This window comes from Salvia hispanica, chromosome 2 (assembly GCF_029641045.1).
Source record: "Salvia hispanica isolate PSC_SH4W2 chromosome 2, Shi_PSC_v1, whole genome shotgun sequence".
In the NCBI taxonomy this organism is placed as follows: Eukaryota; Viridiplantae; Streptophyta; class Magnoliopsida; order Lamiales; family Lamiaceae; genus Salvia; species Salvia hispanica.
This window is the reverse complement of record NC_142693.1, coordinates 65,103,596-65,116,387: the sequence shown is the minus strand read 5'-3', so window position 1 is coordinate 65,116,387 and position 12,792 is coordinate 65,103,596. Positions and strand designations below refer to the sequence as shown.

Here is a 12,792-nt window from a genome sequence, read left to right as displayed (position 1 = left end):
ATGCCCCCTCTAAGATATATAAAAATTTTCTATATATAATTTTGCCCCTCCTACAACTAAACCCCGGTTTTCTCACTTTTCATGTGTTGCTTTAGGATATCATGTTGTTATCATGCCATGTTGATGAAATGTGAGTTTGGGAGAATGATAGACAAAGGAGGAATCTTTTCGTGACCTTGTTCGGGAACTGTACTTAGTCGTTAATCACATAGACTTAAGAGCAAACACGAGCGATGGGAGAGTGTGGTCCTTGTTGGAGGTTAATAATAGATGCATTGTTAGTCTCGCTTGGAAGAACCTCGCTCCCACCACAAGTAATCATTCTGCGAGGAAGGCTTAACACCAATGATAGACTGCTTAGAATTGACATTCCCATGACCGAAGATGATCACCGTGTGTTTTCACGAGTCAGAGACCATAGAACACATTCTTTTCAGCTGCAAAATCTTTAGTACTATTGTTGTCATCACTGGAGAATCTTCAATGGTTGGGCACAAATTTGATATGAAGTTGTGTACATATATTTTTTTATGTCGTATCATGGTCTATTTGGAATATTTGAAATAAAGTTAGTTATATTCCAAGGTTTTGAGCCACATTGGGAGACTAAGAAGAAAAAACTTATTTGACACCTTTGTTCGTGGATTAGAAGTTGGGCATCCAAATTTTTCCTACTCAATGAGACCGATGACTGAGGATTTTGTCGGATATTAGACGATGGACCGGTTGATTCGACGAGGGATTTCAGTGTTAGTCATTCGATACTACTTGAGAAGAGGTTTGCTGGCTAACTCCCCCTCGCTTGCCTTTGCTTAGCTATTTTGATCTCCCATGTTTGTGTCTTTTAACTTTGTTGTTGTGTTGTGTTGTGTTGTGTGTTAGAAATTGGGATCTTGTTACTGCTGGTTTGTAGTTGTTGCTATATATGTAGTTGATCATTTGCACATCTTCAAATTACAAAAATAAAAATAAAAATACAAGGTCACAAAAAAAGGAGTTCCATGTATAAATATAGAAGGAGCATAAGATAACATGTACTAATATTCGAGAAAAAAAGCTTGATCAATAATTGGAGGTAGGTGGGGCATAAAAATATGAACTTGTTATTAAACTATTATTCTCTAAAAAGTTGGAGCAATATTGAGCACATTAGGAAATAAAAACGATATTTCTAAGCATTGATGCGAACCTAAATCGAATTAAATTATTGAACACTTACGAATTGACAATATTGCCCATGGAAAAATAAGGTTTAGTGTGAATTAATACTTTTGATAACCTCGGAGGAATATACATTCGAAAATGACCTATCCATGGTTATACACTTGTGCTAAAAATGTGACATCTTATTGAAGATTTTACATGTGAAATTAGCAACTAATACTTAGCTACCTTCAAAAGCTTCCAATCATATTAAAAGTTTTCAACTTTTTTATAAAGAAAACTAATTAAATAACGAAGAAAAAAATGTGGCAAGAATTGCATCACATTCTACTACTGTGGTTTCCTTTTAGGACACTACTAGCCCATTGACACTTGTAATTTCAACTTTAGAACCATAGCTTTTTGGAAAATCCTAAAAAGTCATTTAATTCGTGTGGCATAGGATGTTTTCTTGTGCTGGACCATCTGAATTGCCCTAGAATTCGATGCAAAAATGGATGGATTGTAGAGACTAGGGAGGGTTACAAATTAAGTTGTTATTTGCAATTTTTTAGATATAATGTAACCTATTATTGAAGTAGTCATTGTATTCAAACATTTTGATTTATTGAATGATACTATCTTGGCTATTAGTTTACTCATCGAGCTCGCGTTTGATTGCTAACGAAGTCAATCGCAGATCCAGGAAATAATGGGGTCCTAAAAACATTTTATTGCTTTTATATGATCACTAAATATTTATCATGCATCTAACTAGTACTCCTAAGTCCCAACCACATATCTAGGTATGCTAGATCTTCTAAATTAGCTATCATTTTTAATTCCATTCTGCTATAATTCTATACTATTTTCTCTTTATTCTATATATCTAGATAATTTTTTCACGCGACTTTTCAAACGTTGCAATTAGCCAATTATAACTAACAATGCACGTAATATTATTTTTGTATATCGAAATGGTTGACACATAGATGCTGCTTTTCGAAAGAAAATAATTTTATTATAATACTTGCAGTTATAACGTTCCAAAAATCATACTACTATAGTTGCAATATTAATAAAGATTGTGTCAAAATTGGCAAGTGACCTAAAATATATCAAAATCACATCTCTAGCTTTAAAGCCAAAAGCAAAAACACCAAATACCCTTTACTTCTCGTAGTGGATTTCTTTATATCTACAAATCCTCAACTTGAAAGAAAAGAAAAGAAAAAATAAAGTTTCTCAAATCATGCAATGATGCTAGAAAGTGCAACTGCTGATTTCAATTGCATTTCTAGATATTTCACAAAACAGTCCATTTTCTTAATCATAATTCTCTGCATAATGTCCCACATTATTGGCTGCAATTTGTATGGTGATAATGCAATTAAACAAATAATAATAATAATAATTAATAAAATTATATAAAAAAAAGAGAGGAAAAAAAAAGTGTTGCTTCTTCCACTGTTCTATTGAAATGACAACTAAACAAAGCTTTTTTTGTCATCTTCACTTTTTTTACTTCAATTTGTGCTAATCCGATGCAGAATTCTTTTCATCAAAGTCCCAAGTGGCAGCAATCCAAGAAATCTATATTTTTATTTCTATTTTAATTTTTAGTGATATATAATAATATGCATTATTATGGGAGAAAACAAAACAGCTCAAAAGCAAAGGGAAGAGAAAAGCTTAGTCGTTAAGCTTTATGGAACAACTAACAAGTATATTCTTAAATTATGTTGCAAGAATCTTTGCTAAGATTCAGGTTACAAAATAGTAGCATGTTGTTTTATTTCCAACGTTGATTTAAATTAAATAAATAAATCATTATCATGGGAGAAGTGTTGTTGTGATGTTGGCTTTTTCCAAAAGCTTGGATTTGATTTAATAAAATGAAATGCTCGAGCCAAAAAATGACGAGACGAGTTCATGATACAGAGCAAAAGTCCGAACGACAAACAAGAAACAAAATCCTAATCAAAACGCTTATACAAGAGAATTAGAGGCAACAAAAATGCCAACAGTTATAAGCCTAAAACAGTAGCAAAGGAACTCCAAAAACGCTCAAGAACGCAAGGTCAAATTCTCCGCAATAAAGGCTAATAGAAAAGACAAGTATTGGCCCAACGAGCCAGTTTCAATGATAACCACAAATAGCAAGAAACAGAAAATCCACTAAGGTAAACAAAAACCAAACCTATGCCCTTTATAAATTGTCACATTCGACACTTTTCGAGAATTTAAATGAGTCATATGTTGCGTTTTGGTTATGTAAAAGTTGAGGAGGGCCATTTGCTTTTGTTTTTCTTCTTTTCTCTATTTTATGTTTTTTAATTACTATTTATTTATTTAAATGGCTTTCTTGAATTTGAAAAGCCATTGCAAATTATGTTTTTTATTGAAGAAAAGGAATGATTTGAGATGGGTAGGCCAAGAGATCAACAGAAAGAGCTAAACGGCCTTTCACAAGGTTTCAAAGGTTGGTTTATGATGGATTAGCATACAAGTAAAAATGTGTTCTAACATTATTGAATTTTAGATGTAAAACAAAATTATTACTTAAAAAAGGTATAAAGATTGTTGAAATTCTTGAATGGTACACAAAAGTTGTAGAACTTTTATTCCAATTTCATCTTCAATAATAGAGAAGCATTTACCTCTGTTTTCAGTCTAGGAATCTTGAATATCTGTCAGTAAAAAAATAACTTTTGAATTTCACTATTCAAGACAAGTAGTCAAAACAAGTGTAAACCAAACTAAAAGCATCCTTTATCTTCACCACTCAATTTTCCAAAAAGAGAAACAAGATTCACACTCATTTAGCAAACACTTAAGCAAACCTTCTACCCAATTTGCAACAATTAATCACGAACATAAACGAAACAAACACACGATCACAAGAATTGTTTATGCAGTTCGATACTAATATATCTACATCTCGGGATATGCTAAATCAGGGATTTCAATATAATTTTCGGTTGTCAGTTAGTTCAATGAAATAACAACTCTATAAATATAGGCAATATATTCCAACAAAAATAGCATGTAAAGGGCAAAGAGAGTGTGATAACTAACTAACTAACTAAGAGTTAGTCCAACTAAAAGAAGCTTAACTCACAATGCCTTTCTTAAAAGAAACATAAGTTCACCATTTTAGACTAAACACATCACATTAGGCCACACATTAAACAAAAAAGTTGAACTAATTTTGCTTCAATAATACTTTCAAATTTCTTACTAACATGGCCCACCTCCGTAGCGCTGGCACGTGCTGATTAGCCGCTCCAGAAAGCTGGGGGAGAAAAACCATCTGTTGACTGTTACATAGCCTTATTTAGTCTACTTTAGCTTCTATTTTAGCACTTTGATCAATCACAAAAGCTATAAAAGAAACCATGAAATGCTTGTCACGTTCACACCCTATTTATATAACATATGTCTGAGTGAATCTTTTCCAAATTCTTGGCTTTGTGAAGCTGCTTTGTGGCAAAGTGAACCCAATCTTATCGAAGCTCGACACGATTTCGCTCTTCGTTGTAAGAGTGGAGTGATCAGAAGATAAAACAGAGGACACAAGAAAAGAAGAAAAAAGAATCTCTTGTTAGATTATTTTTATATTCAAAAGTTGTGAGTTCTCTTCTTTTTTTTATTTAATTTTTTGGTTTGATTCTTGTACTAGCTGTCTTACTTTTGGCTGAATCTAGTACTTGTTTAGTACTAAATTCTCAATTGTATTGTGTTGTCTGAAGTGAAACAGTTGTTGAAGTGAGATAGTGAGACATTATTATGATCAAGATTCCTTTGTAGCTTAATTTCATAATTTTCATGGGTTTTTTCACTGATCAAGAATTTTTTTACAAGATTTCGTAGATATTAGATGTGAAGGCTCTTTCTTCTTCTTTTTTTTTTTTTTTTTTGGATTTTTTATGTTCTTTGTTTTATTGCTTAAAAACAGCATGAACATGACTTTAGCTTTATTTTCTTACAACTTGAGTGACTCTGTGTGTGTGTGTGTGTTAATTCTTAGTTCTTGATTCTTACATAAATTATGATCTAGATTCCCTAGTTTCAGAATTTGGAGTTTTTTTTTACTGATCAAGAAAATATTTTCAAGAATTCATTGATATAAGATGTGAAGTCCAATTCTTCATCTTTTTTGGGATATTTTTGTCCATAATATTTTGGACGGAGGAGAAGTGTTTTATCAATTGAGTTGAGCTTCCTCGTCTTTCTCTTCAGGTTGTTGAAATGACTACCCCGACAACTCAGTTCGCGCCATCGGGCAGGTTGGGATTGTACGAACCAATGCACCAGATGAGCATGTGGGAAGACACATTTGACGGCAACATCAGCCCCGAGACTGCTGTCTGTATGATCAACGATGCCGATTCTAAGATAGACGACAAGATTGAGTACACTTCGGACAAATCAGTGGAGCTAGCTGAGGATTCTAGAGCTTCGAGGAGTATATCTGAGAAGGTTAGAGCTCTTACAAACTTTGCTTATTGTTATGAAAACATTCAATGCCAGCGCGTTGGTGTAGGATTTGAGATGCCAGTTATGTGATCACAGATACAGCGGCGCTTGGCTCAGAACCGCGAGGCTGCAAGGAAGAGTCGTCTGAGGAAAAAGGTGCGGAGATTTTGCTTAAATACACAAACTGAAAAGTTCGTGTATTTAATTTTACTAGAATGGTTGCAAGAATTGTTGAATTCTTGGATAGTTATGTTAGGCTCTTGCTTTGCATTTGTAGGCTTATGTCCAACAGTTGGAAACAAGCAGATTGAAGCTAGCTCAACTCGAGCTCGAGCTCGAGCGAGCTAGACAACAGGTAAGAATTAACCCAACAAATTCAAACAATACTTTAGAAAAATATTGTGTGTTTGGGTTCTGATTCTTGATTTTAGGGAATGCTTATTGCCGGTGCAACGGCACATATGGGCTTGTGTGGCACTGTGGGCTCCGGGATTGCATCGTTCGAGATAGAGTATAGCCACTGGCTAGACCAGCAGGAGAGGAAGATCACTGAGCTAAAGAACGTGCTCCAGACGCCCATAGGCGATCTGGAGCTACGAGTAATGGTTGAGCGCGTGCTCAGCCATTACTACGACCTCTTCCACATGAAGAGGGAGGCCGCGAGGGCCGACGCGTTCTACTTGGTCTCCGGCATGTGGAGGACCTCTGTCGAGAGGTTCTTCCTGTGGATCGGGGGCTTCAAGCCCTCAGAACTCATCAATGTACGAGTTTGTTTCTAGTGTGTGGTTTGCAGGCGATTGCGTACGTATACTATTTTATAGACTGTGTAAATTTTTGGTTGCAGGTGGTTATGCCTCAGCTGCAGCCTCTCACTGATCAGCAAACGGCGAATGTGGATAACTTGAAGCACTCGTGCGTGCAGGCCGAGGACGCTCTGTCGCAGGGCATGGAGAAGCTCCAACAGACCCTGGCGCAGAGCGTCACGTTTCTGGCCCCAGGAGCAGGAAACTACTGCTCCCAGACGGCCTTCGCCCTCGAGAACTTGGAGTCTCTCGAGAGTTTCATAAACCAGGTAACAAAAACTAAATGGCCCAGGCCGTGTTTTTGTAGACTCAGAAATTGATAGTACTAATGTGGTCGAATTTGGACGTACAGGCAGATCATTTACGACAACAAACACTACAGCACATGTCGCGTATATTGACTACGCGACAAGCAGCTAGTGGATTGGTTGCATTCGGGGAGTATTTTCAGCGTCTGCGGACGCTGAGCTCGCTCTGGTCCGCCCGTTGCCCGGGCGAACCAGCATAATGTGCGGTCGTCTCAAGGTCGGTGAAGCAACATTAGGTACAAGTTAAGCACGGATATAAATATATAGTAGTTCTGTAAATGAGATAAATCTTGTAGTTTTTGCTTAGGCGAGTAACGATTTATAATCCAACTACTGCTATATTTTTATGTGGCTATGTGCATATTGGTTATATATGATTGAAGCAGTAATATTTATGGTCTAGGCACAAGTATGATCTCTTAATTTGCACCTAAATCTTTGTCTTGTGATTTATCGAGGAAATGAACGAATCGAGCTTTGATTTTTAATTAATTTGTAAAAGTGATCAATAATCCTTCAAAAACAAAAAACACAACATGGATTCTAGGCTATAGCAAAGCAATACAGTTGGACTCTCATGCCGATATGAATGAATCATCTTTTCCACAAATAAATCTTCGTTTATTAGGAAAGAGGCTAGCAAATCGCAAATTCTGTGTACACGTGTACAAGATGACATCACATTCGAATATCATCGCACAACAACAGAAATAACTCTCATACATATAACACAGAGAAGCCAAAATGAAGTGTAAAAAGCATAATATTACTTTCTTCTTCTATGGAAAAAAGTTAGCAAAATATGAAATCAGTGGTAAATGGCTCTTCATACCTGAAGGCCTCATTGCTGAAAAGAAAAAGGATTGGATCATTAGCATTTGTCAGCTGTGTGTATCTCAAAGCTCAGTGTGAAGTTATGCGGCCGAGTTTATAGAAGCAGAATGCTGGTCCACGATGAGTTTGATCAGCGGCTCCTCCACTTCAGCACCGGCCCGCGTTCTGTCTCGTTGAACGATAATGTTTCCACCCTTGGTGACGACGATGACCTCCTCTTTACGCGTTAGGAGCTCATTAGCTACCACCATGTCCATGTTGTATTTCTCAAGGGCCGTACCGGCTTTCTTCAGAAGAATGTCCTTATCAGTCTCTAGCTGTGGAGGAGGAGAAGCATTGTGTTAAATGTATTTCCTATTTCGAGAATATGCATAATAAAGGGGAAAGACGCTTGTTTAGCCTTATAAACTGATTTCATGACAGTTTTAACCCGACTTCAACAGGCTATAAACTGTCACTAAAATATTACATTTTTGTTTTGTTTGATGGTAAAAATTACCTTGAATGATATGCAAAAGGCTTTTGGAGCCCAGTCTTTCCTAAGCACCAGCAGCATTTTCGGAACCTGGGCGAGTCGCATGTCCAGAGGACCAGAGCTGGACTGGATCTTATGCACTGCCTGAGACGAAACAGCAGATGCTATTGTCAACAAAACATGATGATGAAAACTCAAACAGTCCATCATGCTGTTATTGCTTAACTTAACATGTGTTTACTGTTGATGTTAGGGAGAAACATATTATCCAATCAAGTTAGTATTTTTAATGATGATATGCTGAAATGCCGTTTTGAGTAGTTGAATGATAGATGCGTTACCATGCTCTCCCAAGGAACATAAAAATCAGACACTGCTGCAGCGAGATAGAACAGAGCACGTGAACCGAGGCTGCTCATTAATGATGCAATCAACTGCAAATTCTGGCAAAGCATACACAAAAGTGATCATAAGGATTAACTGAATTACTAGGCGGAACTAAGTGAAAATTTTGTTTTCAATAGCTTAGTTTCTACGTAAAGATGGTGAGAGTACCAACCTGAAGATACTCGAAGATTGTAGTGAAGGGAAGTTTCAACAAGGTTCCAGAGCTCGTTGCCTGCAAAAGAGTCAAACATGTTCATTGATCATCAAGTCACAAGATCAGCAAAAACTACACTGAAACGCGAAGATAATGATGATCATACCGCATGACTGTTACTTATAGCATCCTTGACTGTTTTCTCATATGGTGGCCGTGCTGAAATGTGCAACAATGGTAAACCAAAGATAGTTTTTATAACGAAAACGAATCGAGCAAATTGACAATTAACATCAAGAAGACATGTTACAACAATATCCTCTAGCATTCCCTATTATCAATACTGTAAAGACAAGAAATTCAGTAAAAATGCAGTGTGGTGATGAAGCGAACCTATAATATTTGATTCGTCAGTAACTTGCAAACATTCGAGCAAAGGATTATTCGGAAGTGATGTGCAAAATGGCTGGTAGGTTCCTCTGCAAAATACACATTACCACATAACTCTTTCAATGCTAAGTAAGTCGGTTTCACTTTCATCATCACGAACGTGAGGATCTGCTTAAAGAAGAAAGGAAGCATTACTTACTCGCGATAAAGAAACACTACTGCATATCCAGCTTTCAAGAAATATCTGTAGTTTCATTGTCCAGAGTAAAAAACATAAGCATAACATAGAATCTATCAAAATAAACAAAACAACAACGGCAGCTTACTCTGCAGAAGTTGATCCCCGATGGCCTGAGCTGAAATTGTCGATGTAACGCACACATCGTTGCTCCAAAGGAACAGTTGTCCCTCCAGAAGTCACCAACACTATCCTCCTGGGATGTTCTGATAACAAAATGAATGTGAAACCTTGCAGCTCGATCGCGACTGAAAATGTAGCATTTTTTTGTGATTACACTAACTAACTTGCCTGTTTTCGAATTCAATTGAATGAACTCTTCAGTTTTTCTTTTGATTTCTGCAGCATTCTTCAGAGGAGGCGATGAGTCAAAGAAAGACTTGATATCATTATAAGATGTTTCCTCGAAATCCCCCAAACCGTTCGATGCTTCCATTGGAAAAGCTTGCTAGCTAATACAAAAACAAAAAATCTTGATTTTGAATGTAGAAATAACTAATTAGCTCATATCAGAATTCTAAGCGGCTTTTCATCAAATAAGTAATGTGCAACAAATTACAAATTGCATTCTCTCTTAATCCAACTTCTATCATCGCAGCAACGAGTTCTCAACACCACCGCATTACACAACATAAATTTCCAACGAATTGGGAAATCAATCAGCGTAGCAAAACTCAATCAAGCAAATGATTAAACTATCATAATTCATCCAATTTGAATGCGTGATTGCATGATTCCTCAAAAATACAACGAAAATCACTACCAAAAATTGCGATTAATACTCTGATTATAAAATAAAAAGAATTTTTTGTTACCTAGCAAAAATCGCACAGTAACTGCAGATGGATTGAGCTGAAATGCCTTAGATTCATGAGAATATTACTGATATAAATAGGGAAAAAAGCAGTGGGAAATGTTGAGGTAGCTGGAATTGAGTGCTTTGAAAAATTGATATTGCCAGAGCAGTGATTTTCTTGGAACTGATTCGATAGCCGTACCAACAAGACTGATTCAACAAGGGCATAGATGTAATTACGTGAGCAATTGGATTGGCGGAAGTGATTTGATGGATAAGCGGTTGAGGAATTAAGCAGTGACAGTTGGTTTGGGTAGGTGGGATTGTGTTGCCACGTGGCTTTTGACTGCAGTCTTTTTTTACCTTCATTATTATAAGGTTAATATTTTAAGATTTGAATAAAACAAAAATAAATGCAAGAACTTATATATTTTTCGAATTAAATTGTTGGATGAGAATCATGAGATATGATTAATGTGTCAAGCTAAATTGTTTGGTTCAATTATGCAGTTTCAACGGTTTTAATAGTTAATTTTGTCAATATTCTAATTGCAAAAAATATCTACTCCGTCCTTAAAATTTTGTCACATTTTTCCATTTTCATCCGTCCCACAAAATTTGTCACATTTCACTTTTTACCATTTTTTTGTAGTAGACCTCGTATTCCACTAACTTATTCTCACTCACATTTTATTATAAAACTAATACTTTAAAAATAGGACTCACACCCTACCAACTTTTTCAACTCACTTTATATTACATTTCTTAAAACTCGTGCTCGGTCAAACTATGACAAAATTTGGGAGACGGATGGAGTATTAGTAACTTAAATAATTATGTTACCCACTCGGCATTGATTTACGGTGACGGATTTAGGTGGAGACGAGAGAAGACTTCACTACAATGCGACTCTACTCGTGAATAATTATAAGTTGAATTTTTGTACAAAAACGATTTAGTCCAATTTATCTATTCCATCTCATTTACAAATTATTGAGTCAAGCACATTTCTCTTTCGTCCTTTTCTTCTTCGTAAAAAAAATTGCATTCAATAGTTCTTGAGTTGGTTAAAGTTAGCAAATAAAAATAAAGAATGTTTATAAAGCCATAATCAATGAATCCTTGAAAGAAATAATTCATATTGTGCTCCTACTCAAATGAGCTTTATTTATTTACTCAATAATGGCTTCCCAACTAGAACGGTTCCATATTCATTTATTTTGCTTTAAAGGCAATTTAATTTGAATTATGGAACTAGAGTGAAGTGAGAGCTGTCATTACCAGTACTCTAGATTAATTATTCTACTTCAAATCATTATTTTCATTGCAAATTCACCCCCTAAATAGGTTCACTTCTTTAGTCTTTAATTTGCAGCTGTCTCATTAGTCGTTACACAATCCAGCTTCATTCTTCTTTAATTTCCCACCAATACACTTCATATGCTTTCATGGCATCATAAAGAGTCATTAATAAAACAATACTAATGAGATAAAAGAGGAAATATTTTACTCCCAAATTAAAGGTTATATAAGAAAACTTCCCTAACAAAAATTTGACTAATATTATTACATAGAACGTGACATCAATTAGTTGGTAGGGACGTGAAAATATCTTCCTTTACACACACAACGGTAGACGACGGGACACGACTCGACCGAGCACGTCATGAAGCTAACCATGACCCTCCGGCAGGGCATGCACGGCCCACATGCGTACGAGCAATCGGGTAGCCTCGAACCCGTCGGGTATAACTCCATCCCTTCCTGCAAATAAACATACATGTACATAGTTAGTTACCCGTGATAATTTTTTTATACTGAAAAATGCTCAAAGTCAGGAGCTGGCGAGCAAAGTTCACCACAGATGTCAATCGAAACTAATAAACAATGGCAAACCAACAAATGGAAAAAAAAAAAAAAAAAAAAAAAAAAAAAAACTAGAACTTGCATAATATCAATCTTATACTCCATATAGTTTAGGTTTATGATAAATCATCTAATTTGAAAGCATCCATACCTTAACCTCCATGGGCTTGTGACTCCCTTTGCTTTGACTAGGAACTGCATCAAAAAAAAATTATCAATAGATAAAATACATTATCAATGTAAGTAATTATAATGATATGACTTACAATGAATAGGTCTAAGGGAGTGGCAAGGGGTAAGTAGAAAGAAGATAATAAATATATTAATTGAGAAAGTGGAGGGAAGAAAAATATAATTGCTCATTCTGTTTTTGCAGTGTGAAAATTTAGTGAAGAAGAGATCTAGAAGAATTGTTGCAATGGAATGTTTGGACAAAAAACATTTATATAGGACAAGAAGAGAGGGAAATTTAATGTACTTGTGACTCAAACTCACATGAAACGTGACAACATTCTTAATGCTACTGTAGTCCCCATCCAATATTCAAATTCAAAGATTTTAATTATTACCATTCCTTTTGTTCAATAACCAAAGATAATAATCGACAGTTTCATTAGCTAATTTTTTCATTGACTTATATATGTATCTTGATGGATAAAAGAATAGCCCAAAGATTTAAGATTGCTTCATCCCCAATAATCGAACACCCGTTTGTGTTTTGTACAACTATTAGCTGTTTTCGTCTTCTACTTCCTCATTTCTTTTCTCAATTTGAAGTTCTTGGATAGTATAATACTCCCTCTGTCCGCTAATAGAAGTCCCACTTTTTTCCGGCACGAGTTTTAAGAAATGTTAAGAAAAGTGAGTGGAAGAAAGTTAGTGGAATATGGGTCCCACTTATTTATATTAGTTTTAAATG

At 35.7% G+C, this 12,792-nt stretch overlaps 3 protein-coding genes across 4 annotated transcripts; 1 reads left to right on the top strand and 2 right to left on the bottom strand.

The window, feature by feature from the left end:
- Window positions 1-4,518: 4,518 nt before the first annotated feature.
- Window positions 4,519-7,135, top strand: LOC125201439 (transcription factor TGA7-like). 2 transcript variants are annotated; one of them, XM_048099550.1, is made up of 7 exons: window positions 4,519-4,773; window positions 5,386-5,625; window positions 5,719-5,778; window positions 5,900-5,977; window positions 6,054-6,383; window positions 6,467-6,694; window positions 6,778-7,135. In XM_048099550.1, the coding sequence occupies exons 2-7, from the start codon at window positions 5,395-5,397 to the stop codon at window positions 6,931-6,933; spliced, it is 1,083 nt and encodes a 360-aa protein (XP_047955507.1). In that variant the 5' UTR covers window positions 4,519-4,773; window positions 5,386-5,394; the 3' UTR covers window positions 6,934-7,135. The 2 variants fall into 2 exon arrangements, with proteins under 2 accessions (XP_047955507.1, XP_088921862.1); XM_089065736.1 differs by lacking the exon at window positions 4,519-4,773 and adding an exon at window positions 5,042-5,278.
- A 184-nt stretch (window positions 7,136-7,319) lies between these two features.
- LOC125201440 (phosphopantothenate--cysteine ligase 2-like) lies at window positions 7,320-10,192 on the bottom strand. The gene is made up of 10 exons (XM_048099552.2): window positions 10,027-10,192; window positions 9,503-9,663; window positions 9,300-9,417; window positions 9,173-9,217; window positions 8,977-9,062; window positions 8,750-8,802; window positions 8,602-8,661; window positions 8,384-8,485; window positions 8,067-8,186; window positions 7,320-7,884 (listed from the first exon to the last, which is right to left on the bottom strand). The coding sequence occupies exons 2-10, from the start codon at window positions 9,645-9,647 to the stop codon at window positions 7,648-7,650; spliced, it is 966 nt and encodes a 321-aa protein (XP_047955509.1). The 5' UTR covers window positions 9,648-9,663; window positions 10,027-10,192; the 3' UTR covers window positions 7,320-7,647.
- Window positions 10,193-11,449: 1,257 nt separating this feature from the next.
- On the bottom strand, window positions 11,450-12,267 carry LOC125201441 (protein EPIDERMAL PATTERNING FACTOR 2-like). Its single transcript, XM_048099554.2, has 3 exons — window positions 12,140-12,267; window positions 12,025-12,068; window positions 11,450-11,771 (listed from the first exon to the last, which is right to left on the bottom strand). The coding sequence occupies exons 1-3, from the start codon at window positions 12,234-12,236 to the stop codon at window positions 11,595-11,597; spliced, it is 318 nt and encodes a 105-aa protein (XP_047955511.1). The 5' UTR covers window positions 12,237-12,267; the 3' UTR covers window positions 11,450-11,594.
- Between the last annotated feature and the right edge of the window lie 525 nt (window positions 12,268-12,792).

Excerpts from the sequence above, each read along its gene's own strand:
- LOC125201440 (XM_048099552.2), bottom strand. The coding sequence starts at position 9,647 with ATGGAAGCATCGAACGGTTTGGGGGATTTCGAGGAAACATCTTATAAT. Across the intron at positions 8,803-8,976 it reads TGACGAATCAAATATTATAG|CACGGCCACCATATGAGAAA; the intron begins GTTCGCTTCATC and ends TGCACATTTCAG. Across the intron at positions 8,187-8,383 it reads ATGTTCCTTGGGAGAGCATG|GCAGTGCATAAGATCCAGTC; the intron begins GTAACGCATCTA and ends GTTTCGTCTCAG.
- LOC125201441 (XM_048099554.2), bottom strand. The coding sequence starts at position 12,236 with ATGAGCAATTATATTTTTCTTCCCTCCACTTTCTCAATTAATATATTT. Across the intron at positions 12,069-12,139 it reads CTCCCTTAGACCTATTCATT|TTCCTAGTCAAAGCAAAGGG; the intron begins GTAAGTCATATC and ends TTTTTGATGCAG. Across the intron at positions 11,772-12,024 it reads ACAAGCCCATGGAGGTTAAG|GAAGGGATGGAGTTATACCC; the intron begins GTATGGATGCTT and ends GTTTATTTGCAG.
- LOC125201439 (XM_048099550.1), top strand. The coding sequence starts at position 5,395 with ATGACTACCCCGACAACTCAGTTCGCGCCATCGGGCAGGTTGGGATTG. Across the intron at positions 6,384-6,466 it reads AGCCCTCAGAACTCATCAAT|GTGGTTATGCCTCAGCTGCA; the intron begins GTACGAGTTTGT and ends TTTTGGTTGCAG. Across the intron at positions 6,695-6,777 it reads TCGAGAGTTTCATAAACCAG|GCAGATCATTTACGACAACA; the intron begins GTAACAAAAACT and ends TTGGACGTACAG.